At 58.5% G+C, this 14,059-nt stretch overlaps 1 protein-coding gene across 1 annotated transcript; it reads right to left on the bottom strand.

The window, feature by feature from the left end:
- Positions 1-754: 754 nt before the first annotated feature.
- On the bottom strand, positions 755-12,692 carry TNFRSF1A (TNF receptor superfamily member 1A; the record flags this gene model as incomplete). Its single annotated transcript, XM_079714560.1, has 10 exons — positions 755-1,063; positions 1,194-1,458; positions 1,662-1,690; positions 2,006-2,119; positions 2,243-2,313; positions 3,857-3,935; positions 4,083-4,232; positions 4,460-4,588; positions 4,809-4,962; positions 12,654-12,692. 10 exons carry the CDS (start codon positions 12,690-12,692, stop codon positions 756-758), a joined length of 1,338 nt encoding a protein of 445 aa, XP_079570686.1. The 3' UTR covers position 755.
- Positions 12,693-14,059: the final 1,367 nt, after the last annotated feature.

Below are 14,059 nucleotides of genomic sequence, written 5' to 3'. Positions count from 1 at the left end.
AGCAAAGAGAACCTGGGGGGTGAGGAGTCACAGACTGAGCACAGGTGACTCCTCTGTTAGTAGGCTGCACGAGGGTGAGGTATCCCCCCGCCCCCCCTCCGCCAGGATCGCGGCTCTGGCCCCGCCTCCCACACGCACCACGCAGAAAGGCCACTCCCTCCAGGAGCGGAGCTTTAATTCCGGGCTTTTAGTGTATTTACAGAAGTCCACAGCTCCAGCGGGAGGGCCCTTTGTTCTGTGCCTCCCCTGCCTTGGGACACTTCGGCTAACTCTGTGTGCTTGTCCAGGCAGGGGGACAAAGGTTCTATTAGTGTACATAATGGATACAAAGATTGCTTATCTACTGTGAAACAGGCTCAGGGACCAACCAGGGGCCCCCAAGCAGCCTTGCTGGGTTCTCCAAGTCCAAAATGGGCAATGAGGCATGGCGCCCCTCATCCCCGCAGCCACCGCCTGGGCTCCTGGCACACTCAGCCGCTCTCACGAGTACACACACTCCACATCACACAGACACACACACTCTGACACACACACTACACACAGCTCACCCGCTGGCAGTGCTCAGGCAGCTGAGAAAGGCTATATACACTGAGGGAGTAGCACCAGGTTAAGTGGCTGCCAGATCATGCCTGCTCCGCCAAGACCCTTCCCCTCCAGAAAAACGGGGGTCCAGAGGGCATCTCGCAAGTCCTTCCAGGCTGCCTGGGGCAGGAAGCAGCCGTCTCAGGGCTGCCCGCAGGGGCCGGGGCGTGGCCTCATCGGGGAAGGCGGGGCTCGGGCGCGATGAGGGCGGGGCCGCCCAGCGCTTCCTCGATGTCCTCCAGGCAGCCGAGCAGGTCCATGTCGCGGAGTACGCGGCCCAGCAGCTCCAGCGTGGCCTCGCGCCGTGGGGTGCGCCGCCGCCAGGCCGCCAGCATGCTGTACTGCGCCTCGCGCAGGCAGCGTGAGTTCTGCAGCTCCAGCCGCTCGATTTCGTGATCACTCAGCCCCAGGCGCCGCACGAACTCCTTCCAGCGCAACGGGGGCACGCCGTCCACCACGGCGTACAGTGTCGCGGGGTCGGCTGCAGGGAGGCGGCGCGGTGAGCCCGGAGCGGCGGCCCTCCCCGCCCGGCCCACGCCCACTCGCCCCGGGCGCCCCGCCCACCCGCCTCCCCGGCCGGGGTTCCCTGCGGGGATGAATGAGGAACTCACCATCTGCGAGCAGAGCGGGGGCGCTGGGGGCGCCGTGGGCGCTGGCCTCCCACTTCTGCACAGGGGTGGGGACGGGGGTGGAGGCTGGAGGCGCAGGGAGGATGGGGCCAGCCCCTTGGTGGGGCGGGTCCATCTCTCTGGGGAGTGATGTGACTCTGAAGTTGGACCACAGGGAGTCACAGGGGGTGAAGGTGGGACTGGAGGCAGGACTGAAGCTCTGGATGGGACTGAAGCTTGGGGCCGAGGCCAGGGGCTCTGGCTCCCCCTGAGAGAGAGAGAAGGCACAGCATTAGCGGGGAAGAGGAAAAACAGCCCCAGCCCTCCGTCTTCTGGATTCCGGATGGGAGTTGGGGCTAGAGGGAATCAGGGGAGCCCCAGGACGAAGGGTGATTCCGGGTGATTTGGGTGTTACAAGATGACAATGGACAGTCAGGGAAGACGGAGAGTAGTTCCCCGGTTTAATCTTACCTCCTTTACAGGAGCCGACTGCCCACAAACTGAGAAAAAAGAGACAAAGCGTCACAGATTTCACTTCCTCTCTCAACCCTGGCGCCCATCATGGGGCTGGCGGTGGGTACTTGTGGTGACATGCTTCAGGGCCTATGTGGCCCCAGGGACGAGAGAGCTACTGATGCAGTATGAGCTCTCACCAGCCGTCCAAGACCACCTCGTGCCAGTGGGGTCCTCGCCAGCGAACTAAGGGGACACTCCTCATCTCCCTCCATGCCTGTGCATCCCTCCCTCCCGCCTCCTCTGAAGCCTCCTCCTGCATTCCTACCAGCACCCTTTCCCTTCCCAAAGGCGCCACTCACTGATGGAGTACAGCTTGGGCTTCCACCGCTGGTATCGGCATGCTAAAACAATGAGGAGGAAGGATGCCAGGCAAAGACCAAAGATGATCACCAGGGGCAACAGTACTGTGGTGCCTGGAAACAGAGCAGATTGTGGTCAGAGGAGAGGGGCTCTGGAGGTAGCAGGGCGGGATGGATGGGGAGGGGCATGACTAGGAAAGGGTCCATGGGCATGGGCACCAGGACAATTCTCCTCACCTGGGTCCTGAGAGTTGTTACTAGTTACAGGTAGAGCTGGACATAACTTCTCGCACTCCGTGTTCTTACAGCTAAAGGAAGAGAGAGTGCTGGTGAGCAGGGGCCCACCGTAAGAGGAATACAGGAAAAAAAAAGAAAAATAATAAAACCACACAGATGGTTGGAAATTCTTGGCTTTACAAATATTTTAGCCATCTCTTGATATAATGGAAATTAATCCTATCTTGGGAATTGATGCGGAGGAAAGAAACATTAGTTAATCCCCAAATCATTTCATTTTAGAGCTGGATTTGATCTTGAAGAAGCTATGTAGAAAAAGAGTTAAAAGCAGTCAGAGTCAGGTATAAATTCCAGCCCCATTCATTGGCTAGCAGTATGACTCCAGGCAAATCACTTCACCTGTAAGCCTCAGTTTCCTCATCAGTAAAACAGGGATCCTACCCACTGTCAAGATTGAGGATTAAGTGAGATAATTATGCCTGACATATAGTAAGCCCTCGATAAATGCTGTCATTGAATTGTTATTTTATCACTGTTTTACTGATGAGAATCCAGTGAAAAAAAGAGGTTAAAGAGCTTTTTCTCTAGATGACACTGCTGGTGACACCTAACTTTGAGAGAGGGGTCTAGCATGCATGTGAACAATTAAAAAACACATCTTGCTGGGGGCAGCCAGAGAACACTCTAGAACAAGCGCATCTTCCCGTTTTGGAGCTGGCACTGGGCAGCATGGACTAATGAGAACTACATCAGGGGTCCTAGAAGGAACTTGAGGAGGTGAGTTCTCAGCAGGAATCTGAAAGCAGGGAGAGGTCATTTTGCCCACCTCACAAGCTCATGGTGAGAACCACATGGAAGGGGTGTAGAAGTGCTTTTAAGGGGAAGAGACTAGTGGGAAAAAGAACATAGTTTCTTGTCAGACACTTTGTGGCTCTTTTTTGTGGTTCTTACAACTTTGCCAATCCGATGTCATTATCCTTACTTTAAAGGTAAAAACAACGAAGGCTCAGAGATGTTAAGTCACTTGCCCAAGCTCACACAGCCAATACGTGGCTAGCCTGAGATGTAAACCCAGGGCAATTCAACTTTAGAACCCTCAGTTTCCTCTTTGCAAGCAAGTGTGCAAGAACAGCCTCTGCAGAGCCAGAGGAGTGAGGAGGTGTGGTCAAAGGGACTGGGGAGGAAAGTGCATACTGCATTAAACCTAAGATCAATAATCAGAGACATCACGATTTACATCCTACACACACACACACACACGCGCGCGCAGGTGCCAACTGAACCACGATACACCGTCAACTGTTGTAAGATGCAGTATGATTTCAGAGAGGTGAAAGTGTATTCCTAGAATCCATAGTAGGGCCTGTTGCCCAAGAATCTGAACGTCTTCCCAAAAACATCTGAACGTCTAAAAAGAACTTCAAGTCCTTGCGGTATGCGCCTCTATCCCCAGAGACTTCATGAGATTTTAGGAAGAAGCTGGGGGCAGGGAGGACTGGCTGGTATCTTGACATGAAGTGTCCCCCATCCAAACAGCCTGGAGGAGCCAGAGCCCCTCCCCCAGTGCCCCCTCCCGTCCCGATCCAGAGCCCAGCAGCCGGCAGAAGTACTCACTGAGCACAGGAGACGCACTCAGCATCTCTCAGAAAGAACCCCACGTGGCAGTTGCAGATGGTGTCCTGTCTCTCCTTGCCTGTAGGGAGAGATGCGGCACAGCTGAAGGAGGATGGCCCAGCACCCCGAGGGCCGGAGGGAGAACCAGGAGGGGCAGGGGTACAGCAAGCTGGAGACCGCCCTCCGAAGACGGGGTGACCAGCCGGGTCGGGAGGGCCATGCTCACAGGAGTGGTGCACCGTGCCGTTGGGGCAGAGGCTGCAGTTCAGACACTGGAACAGAGTTTCACTCCAATACTTCCGATACTGGTTCTTCCTGCAGCCACACACGGTATCCTGGTCCACTGCACAAGGAGCAATCTCCACCTGGTACATTTCTGGTGCGGGGAGTAGATGGGGTATGAGCTCCCACTGTCCCCACCGGGTGTGTCTCTCTGGGTAACGCACGCTCACACCCATGCATTCGTTCACTTGTGCACACGCATCCCTGCCCACCCGCAGCAGCACAGCTTCGTACCTTCCCCTGGAGACAAGACGCGCACACCCCCTCTGAACACCCACCTGACCCAGTCGGTTTAGAGCCCCGCCCCCTGCTGAGACTCACCTTTCCGGCACTTGGAGCAGCTCAGGCATTGTCTGAGGTGGTTCTCCGAAGCGGTAAAGGTGCCGCGGGCACACACCCTGCAGTCCGTGTCCAGCCCCGGGCCCAGACAATCATTGTACAGGTGGGTGCCTGTGATTGGGGGGTCGGGGTTAGGCTGCAGCCCGGAGCCCCAGCCCCAGGACGGCCCGGGCACCTCCCCGAAGTCCCTGGGAGAGGAAAGGAGGGAGAAACTCCGAGCCCTGGAGAGGCAGCCAAGTCAGGGACCCCGCGTTCTGGAACATCTGGAAAAAGGAAAGGAAGAAGCAGGTCCCCCTAACTGAGGAGTTCCACGGTTATCCCTTTCTCCTACCTTTGTGGCACTTTGTGCAGCAAATGGAATTATTTTGAGGGTGGCTATATTTCCCTTGGGGACACGAACTCTCTCTCTTCTCCCGGTCCCCAGGGTGAGGGACCAGCCCATGAATCCCCGCGGGGTACACATCCACCAACAGAGCCCGGAGCACCTGGGGAAGAGTCAGATGGAGGAGGCCCCGTCAGGAGAGGGAGGGGTGGGGTCTCAGAGGGAGCGAGTCTAAAGCCTTCCCAGCTCCAGTCTTTTCTCAACGGAATATTCTCCCCAGGCCACTCCCGCTCACACGCCACATTCTCCTCTAAGCCTAGGCTGTCGGCACTGTGCCATCTTAACTGTTCTCTGGTTGTCCTGTGTATTCATTTCTGTCCTTCCAACTCAAGGCTGGTAAACTCCAGGCACGGGCTGTATCTTTTCCTTATTTCCCCAAAGCAGCTATTAGTGCTGGACACAGGGCAGATGTTCAAGGAGTTTTTTGGGTTGGGAACAGGCCCTTCCTTCTGACGAGTAGCCCTAAAGGTTGGGGTGGCGTTTCTCCATCTGGGTGCTGCATTCACAGTGTATTCACTTTGTGCACATTCACGGAGGTGAACAGTTAGAATCTGTGCACTTTCCTGAATTACGTTATGCCATTAAAAAGGTTTTTTGTAACATCAGATTGGAGTGGAGGTGAGTGATGTCCCTGTGGGGACCATTCCTGGACAGCGGGTAGAAACCAAAGGAAGAGTTTCTTTGTAAATCTGTACCAAAACCTCACTCAGGATCCTGCCCTCAGACTCCGTGCTGCATCCCCTTCCACCAGTAAACCTGCACGAATACCCCAGGTTGGCCAGGGCAAATGGGGAGCGGAGAAAAAGGGAAAGCTCGGGGTCAAGGATGGGGGTAGAAAGGTGGTGAGGCTTAGGTGGGGCGGGAGTGGGCACAGGCATGGAGGTTACCTGCAATCGGAGCCGGCTGGAGGCTGGGGATCTGGCTCAGAGACCACCGAGCCAGGAGCTGAGGGCGTGCCAGGGAGTCCCTCTGCCCTCTGCACAGCGGGGTGTCCCGGGAGCCTGTTTTCCGGCCCCAGGCCGGGCCCAGGCCGGCCCCCCCGCCCCGGAATCACTCGCCCAGCCCTGGCTTGAGAGCAGGGACGGCACAGCCAGGAGGCTGTGTTGAGCTCCAACCCAGACTTTGCTGTTTCACCTCCTACCAGCCTCTTCCTGGCCTTCCCTGGGCCTTGATTTTGTTTTCTCTGCTATAAAGGCCGCCTTATGTGAAGATAAGAGGATGTCCTCCAAGGATGTTAAACTTTGGGAGCAACAGGCTAATCAGATCCCGGAAACCCCAGCCCAGGACAGGAGGGCCTGGCAGCCCAAGGCTGTAGGCAGGTCACGCCCCAGTCCCCCGCTAGGTGTCGCTGCAGCGGTCCGGAAGCCCAAGCCCCCGCCCCAGCCCCAGACAGGGGAAGCCACACTCAGAAACCCAGCTGCCACCCCCCAGGGGCGTAGGGCGCCCTCCCCACCCAGGGGCAGCACCCTTCCCTGGCCACTCCAGCGCTGTGCCACCTCCCCTGAGAACAGGGCTGAGGCTTCCAGAGCAACAGGAAAAGTGTGGAGTGTTTATGGGAAAGACTTCCCAGTCCTGAAAGTGTGGTTCCTTTCCCCGAAGAAGTGCTCACAGCACCTAAGGTCGCTGGCGCTTGGAATTCCATCCAGGCGGCTGGGAGCAGAGCCAGCCGGCAGAGCCAGCATCAGGGAAAAGAACGGCGGCGGGTCGGGGTGGGGGGGCCTTCCCGGGAAGGAGGGAGAGGCACCTTCTCAGGCCACGTGCCTCCCACCGCCATCTCCAGCACCTTGGGGGTTAAGTCAGATCCGGGAAAGGGAAATCTTTTCCCAGCAGCTCTGCCCGGTGACTCAGGCCAGGGGAGGGAGGGAATCTAGGGGAGGGAGAGGGAACCAGCAGCTTCCCCAGCGCCTCAAGGGTCATGAGTCAGCAGAAAGGCTGAAGGGACCAGCCCGCAATTGGGACCCGATCCGATCCCTTCCTCCTGTGGGCCAGTCTCTCCTTCCAATCCCCACTCAGAGCCCGCTTTCCTCCCCTCCTCTTCCCAGGAGCCAGGCAATGGGCCTCAGTCCCTCTTGGCCCACTTTTTCGGGAAATGGCTCCCTATCCCATTCCATCCCAAAGGGAAGTCTCGGCCCGACCCCTTGCTTCCTCCCATCAGGTCACTACCCGCCCCTCCCTGAGGGCCACTCAGCTCCTTCCCACCCCTCAGCATCCTTCCTTCAGACCCAGCCCCGCCCAGGCTCCTCCTCCGGGTTCAGCCAGTCTCTCTGCGGGTTTGTCCTTTCCCTGGCTTCTCACGTGAGCCCCCCTGACACTTCCCAGTTCCAGAAGGGAGCAAACCGAGGCTGCCCTCCCACCCGGGTTCACTGCCTTCCCACAGCCTCACTGGTTCTGGCCAGCTGGGTTGGGCTTGGGCACCTCCCTGGGGTCCTCAAACAATCCTTAGGAAATGTGGCCAGTTCTGAGGCTCCACATCCCCCTCCCACAAGCCCACTGACAGCACAGGCAAAACTCCAGAGCCCTGAGCACCCAGTTCCGGGAGGTAGAGACCAAGACGGGATGTAAGACAAGCAGCACCATTTCCCCGCATCCCCCCCAGTCCCCAGCAGCCCCCCGAGCCAGCCCACTCCGACCCCAGGAGCCAGCAGGCACCATTCCTTGGTACTGGCTGGCTCCAGTGCTCAGCCGCTGCATCTTGCAGCAAAACAGCGGAAATAGGAGGTGAACTCTGGCCCAGACCCCAGGCAGCCTGAGTGCCTGTGGCCTGGAGCAGGGGAAGCGCAGGAAGCTGGGGTGCCTGTGGAGAGACAGTTGAAGGGGTGGCCCAGCACCCCTCCAACTCCCCCATAACTTCCGCCTAGGGAGGTTTTTAAGTGTGACTTCCTGTGCTGGGGCCGCAGCTTGGGGGCGGAGGAGCGGACAGCAGAGCGACCCTGTGGTCTAGCTCCCATTCAGCAGCCTCACTGTCCCGTCCTGCGTTAATCTGTTCATTAACTTAAAATGTCTTGTGTTCATTTGATGTCAAAATCTTTGGGGAGCTCATGACAGCTTCTCCTCCAAGGCCCAGTTGAGACCCGGCCTCCCTCTCTGGAAGCCCCCCATTAATGAGGCTTCCCCCCACTCCAGCTCATGAGATACACACCCACCCTGTGAACTTTAAAAATATGAGTAAACTATACCTATTTTGGGCTCTTTCCATAACTACGTCTGGTGAGTAGATATGATCTCCCCAAACAGACCATAAACCATGCGATGAGAGATGAGAATGAGTGTTTTGGTCAGAGATAATGTCTAATCCTCCGCACCCAGAACTGGAAGTGGGAAATAAATGTGGTTTGATTGGGTGATTTCATGACTATCTGTCTTCCACTCCAGTCAAGGCCAGTGAAAACCAAAGTGGGAAGATGGGAGTCAGTGCCTCGCTGTAGGCATATATTTATCTCCAGGGGAGAGTTCCCCCTCTCCTTCCCATACACATGCACAATCGCAAACACCCTCACAGCAGAGGCTGACAAGCCTTCCTCTCCTTTTGAGCATCTCTGGTGAGTGAAGGTTTTGTGTCACGAACGACACAAAGGCAGACATGAGTCTGAGAACCTCTGCTCTAGCCTGTTAGATGCCCACTTCACTTGGCTATTCTCCAGACCCTCAACATGCCCCAAAGGAAATCCATCGACCTGTGACCTGGACAAATGTCACACCATCAACTTCTCTTTGCCACCCTTCTCTCCTTAAGGCCCCCATCCCTCCTGTGCTGCCATCCAGTCTGTAGTCCATCTTGCCAGACCTCCCCTGTCATCTCTCAATCCTTTCCAAGTCCAGGGGTTGCCTCACACCCGGATCACTGCAACTGTCTTCCCGCCTTTTTCCTGCTCCAATCCATCCTACACGCTTTCTTATCTGCATTCAAGCTTCAACTTGCACCCACAGGTGTGGGAATCTTCCTTTCCGGGGCCGGACCTCAAACATCATTTCCATGGGTCACTCTTTCCCTGAATGAGAACTTGCAGAGGTACCTCACTGCTATTCTGGACACATGCCCAGGCGCAGCAGCCCTGAGAGAACCATTTATGAATGAATGAATGAATGAATGAATGAATGAATGAATTCCTCTACCTGGGACCACAGTCAGGATTCTCTCTCCATCCCTTCCCCCACTTCCTCCAATTTTCTCTTTCTCGCGTCTTCTTGTTCCTCAACAGGGTCCTTCCCCTGCAGCCAAGGTGCTCAGCTTCCTGCCACCACCAGCCCCCAACACAAAATCCCATCTCTCCGTTCCTCCACTCTACCTCAAACCCGTCCCCTTTCTTTCCAGCCTGCTGCCAGTGAGTGGCTTTAAATCTCAGCTCCAAAACCTCTCTTCTATGAGGCATTTCATCCCTCATTCCATCCTTTATTCATTCAACAAACAGTTAAAGAGCACGGTAGAGGCACAGGCCCCGCAGGGATGCTGAGGTGAATACATGGCTTGTGCTCTCAGTTGGGTCAGAGACGGGCGACTGTGGACTCTGCGTCTCTGCAGGGAGCACGGGCGCTGGAGCTGAGATCCGCAGAGCAGAAAAGGCAGCAGCACGGCACTCACACCCCTCCCGGTTCTGCCTCCCATGGGTGATCCAGGGCACCACATCGCAATGCTTTTGCGGGCATTTCCCCCCCCGAGTGCTCTCAAATCATTATTTTTTGCTGTAAGCTGTCTCGGCTCCAAGACTGTCAGCTCCTTGAGAGCAGCAAGATCTTATGTGCTCTATTACAGCCTCTCCTGCATTCTTCCCCCACCTCCACGCCCCCCCGCCACACAATCACAGCTCCCTGCATTGCCCATTGAGTGGCGGGCAGTTGGAAAGCCTGTGGACAGCCTCACCCAGCACTGCACAGCTCCTGTTTCCCCTCCAGCTCCAGGCTGAGCTTGGTCCCTTAGCTGTCACACCGTAACCCGGGCTGGATCAGCTGCAGCCCCAGACACATTCCTTTATCTGTTCAGCCTCCCCCGTGCCTCTGTTTTCCAAACGCAGAAGCCACTGAGTAATTACAACCACTACTGATACTATTAACAATAGGAAAGCTAAAGTTTATTGAGTGCTTTCTGTTTGCTATACCCTGTTCCTGTACTAGAATAGAGACTCCGTGAAGGCAGAGATTTTTGTTCACTGCTGTAAGTCCAGCACCTAAAAGAGTATCTAGTGCCGAGCAGGCACAAATGAATGGAATACTTAATATATATCTATTTCATCTTCAAAACGACATTACCAGGTAGTGACGATTCTGTCCATCTTAGAGATAAAGAAGCAAGGCATGAGGGTTATGTAGCCTGCTCAAGTCCAGGCAGCTAGTCCCTGAGGGAGTCAGGACAGGACCGGGTGATTTACTGCCAGGAGACAAGAGAAGGCAGGGCAGCTGGATGGGGAGCAGGGGGAGCCAATGGGAAGGACAGCCTGCAGAGGAGAGAAAGGTGGGCCTGGGGCCACAGGAGGTGGCGGGGTGCTGCGCAGGGAACTAGGGTCTAGAAACGTGGACTAGAGCAGAAGGAGCGGGAGGAACTGGAGAGAAGGGTTCAGAAAGGAGACTCGAGAAGTCTGAGGAGACAGGACAGAAGAGAAAGGGATGATTTGGGGACACAGTACAAGACCCTGGGGGGAGGAGAGGTGCGGGAGGAGAGGTGGAGAGAGGAGAGGTGGAGAGAGGAGAGGTGGGGGAGGAGAGGTGGGGGAGGAGAGGTGGGGGAGGAGAGGTGGAGGGAGGAGAGGTGGGGGAGGAGAGGTGGAGGGAGGAGAGGTGGGGGAGGAGAGGTGGGGGAGGAGAGGTGGGGGGAGGAGAGGTGGGGGAGGAGAGGTGGAGGGAGGAGAGGTGGGGGAGGAGAGGTGGAGGGAGGAGAGGTGGGGGAGGAGAGGTGGAGGGAGGAGAGGTGGGGGAGGAGAGGTGGGGGGAGGAGAGGTGGGGGGAGGAGTGGTGGGGGAGGAGAGGTGGAGGGAGGAGAGGTGGGGGAGGAGAGGTGGAGGGAGGAGAGGTGGGGGGAGGAGAGGTGGGGGGGGGAGGAGAGTTGGGGGAGGAGAGGTGGGGAGGAGTGGTGGGGGGAGGAGTGGTGGGGGGAGGAGTGGTGGGGGGAGGAGAGGGGAGGAGGAGAGGCGGGGGGAGGAGAGGCGGGGAGGAGAGGTGGGGGGAGGAGAGGTGGGGGGGGGAGGAGAGTTGGGGGAGGAGAGGTGGGGGGAGGAAAGGTGGGGGGAGGAGAGGTCAGGGAGAAGAGGTGGAGGAGGAGAGGTGGGGGGGAGGAGAGGTGGGGGAGGAGAGGTGGGGGAGGAGAGGTGGGGGGAGGAGAGGTGGGGGAGGAGAGGCGGGGGGGGGAGGAGAGTTGGGGGAGGAGAGGTGGGGAGGAGTGGTGGGGGGAGGAGAGGGGAGGAGGAGAGGCGGGGGGAGGAGAGGGGAGGAGGAGAGGCGGGGGGAGGAGAGGTGGGGGGGAGGAGAGGTGGGGGAGGAGAGGTGGGGGGAGGAAAGGTGGGGGGAGGAGAGGTCAGGGAGAAGAGGTGGAGGAGGAGAGGTGGGGGGGAGGAGAGGTGGGGGAGGAGAGGCGGGGGAGGAGAGGCGGGGGGGGGGGAGGAGAGTTGGGGGAGGAGAGGTGGGGAGGAGTGGTGGGGGGAGGAGTGGTGGGGGGAGGAGTGGTGGGGGGAGGAGTGGGGGGGGGAGGAGAGGGGAGGAGGAGAGGTGGAGAGAGGAGAGGTGGAGAGAGGAGAGGTGGGGGAGGAGAGGTGGGGGAGGAGAGGTGGGGGGAGGAGAGGTGGGGGAGGAGTGGTGGGGGGAGGAGTGGTGGGGGGAGGAGTGGTGGGGGGAGGAGAGGCGGGGGAAGGAATGGTGGGGGAAGGAGACGTGGGGGGAGAAGAGGCGGGGGGGAGAGGGGGAAGAGGCGGGGGGAGTGGCGGTTGGGCCGGGGAAGAGCAGGAACCCTGAAGAAAGTGACCAACGCAGCGCCCCCAGTTAGGTGGAGGCGAGGGGCTGGGTTTCTGCGCAGGACGACTGCAGGACGTGGAGGGGTCAGGGATACACTGAAACAAGCCTGAAGCAAGAGAAAGGGACATTTTCCAGTGACGAAAACAACTGTCTACCAACTTCCCCAAACTGAGCTGTGGAAGGAGAAAGCAAGTGCGCTGTTGTCTGGGTCCGTGGGAAGGGCTTGGGGAGCAGGTCCAGAGCTCTGAGGAGCGGGAGGAGGGTCAGGCCCGCAGACAGTGGCCACAGATCCAGGGTGAAGAGTGCCCCCCGGGTGGGAGGCCTGGGCCTGGGGAGGCCATGGCGTTGCCGGGTCCCTATCCGGCTACCGATCCCCCTCCCAAATGCCTCCAACACACAGCATCCCAAGCCTACCCGCCCCAAGCCAGGGCTTCTCCCGGACTCAGTTTCCCCACTTCGCTGGCGTCCAGTCCCTGCCCTCCAGCAGGGTGTGCTCAGCCGGGCTCACCGGCAGCCTCGCCTCTCCACGGCCCAAGAATGCTGACCTGCCAGACACAATTCAGAACCATCTGGACTTTGAGAGGACAGACCTTCTTTCTCCCACTCCTTTCGGTTTCCTAACAAACTCCCCCGCCCCCGCCGTGGGCACCTGCCCCCATCTTCCTGGCAGCCCGGGAACCCCTTTTCCTCCCTGCCTTTCAAACGCCTCCCTTGCTCCCGACTCAGGGCAGCGAATGAATGGGGCAGTGTCTGAGGTCAGGCCGCGCAGGCCCGAGGCTGGGGCCCGGCCCTCGGCTCTCTCCCGCCCCAGGCGCCGCTCGCCCGCCAGCCCACCCCGCCCTCCGTCCCCCGTCTCACCAGTGGCAGCAGCAGGCCAGGCACGGTGGGGAGGCCCATGTCCGGCCAGCTGTGGCCTCTCACTCCCCCATCAGGGCTCAGGCAGTGGTGGACAGAGGCGACAGTGGCAGCGACAGAGTCCCAGGATGAGCAGGGTCCGGAGTGGAGCCCGGGCGTCGGGCAGGGGAGTGGAGGGTTGAGACTGGGGCGCGGATCACAGCCGGGTCCCAGGGACCTCAAACCCGGAAGGCCGGCACTGCAGCCTGAGTTCGGAGAACTCCGAGAAAAGTCAAGCAGAGAGGAGGTGGGAGGGGAAGGGAGAGTGGGGTGTTGCAACTTCAGGGCAGGAAGAGCCGGGGTGGAGGCGGGTGGAGGCGGGTGGAGGCGGGAGGAGGCGGGAGGAGGCGGGAGGAGGCGGGAGGCGGGGGGCCAAGGTGCCAACCTTTCGTACCCAGTCCGAGCGCGGGCGCCCGGATCCAGCTGCCCTGCCACGTGCGCGGGTCTGACCACTCCCACCCAGACACCCAGGAGCGCCGGCCCCCTGCCCCTCCCCCATCGCCCGGCCTTTCCCAAACGAACCACAGTAGAAGGACTCGGGGCTTTGGAGTCAGATTCGCTGGGTTCCAGCTCAGGATTCTCTACTTTTTAGGTGGGTGGTGTTGGACAAACTCGGATGCTGGGTTCCAGTTCGCAAAATGGAGAGCCGCTGTCTCGTGAGGTTGCCGCAGGATTTACTGACACCGGCAGGTAAGCGTCTGATGCCGGAACCCTTCCCCTTTCCCCGGAGTTCTCCACTGACACCGTAATCTCTCACTTTCTTAGGAATTTACGCCTCCAACCCAAACCTCAGAGTAAAGCCTAACCCTGACTTGGGGCCCTGCCGCCCGGCACCTCCCTGCCCCTACCTCACCCCCCACCCCGCCCCCCGCCCCAGTTCTCATCCAGTCTTTGCTGGGCGATGCTCCCAACAGCGGATCCTGCCTCTGCCTCCAAACGATGGTGGGACCTCTCAAAAGACCTCGGTTTTGAAATGAGAGCGACAGTACCTGGCCTACCTTCGTGGGGAAGGTGATGTCATGAGGGCTCATGAGATCACATCCGTGACAACGCTGTGGAATTACAGCTCTCTCCGTCAGGTAGTGCTAGTACGCTCCCAGTGCCCCTTTCCCAAATATTCCGATACATCGATCCGAATTGCCCTCGGAGATAATCTACCACAGCCCCGTTGTTTTATAATCGAGAAAACTGAGGCCCAGAGCCACGCAGGTCATGTGCCCTGCAGAGCCAGCCCAGCCCCCAGACTCCTGACTTCAGACTAAGGGCCCATTTTGCTACGACCCATAATTACCGCTTTCCATCGGTCCTTCTGAGTCAGACCCCACCCCCTGATTCTTTGGGTATTTTTTTTAAATATTTATTTATTTATT

This window comes from Hyperoodon ampullatus, assembly GCF_949752795.1.
Source record: "Hyperoodon ampullatus genome assembly, chromosome: 11".
NCBI lineage: Eukaryota > Metazoa > Chordata > Mammalia > Artiodactyla > Ziphiidae > Hyperoodon > Hyperoodon ampullatus.
The sequence above is the reverse complement of the archived record's forward strand: the minus strand, read 5'-3'. Positions and strand labels throughout refer to the sequence as shown.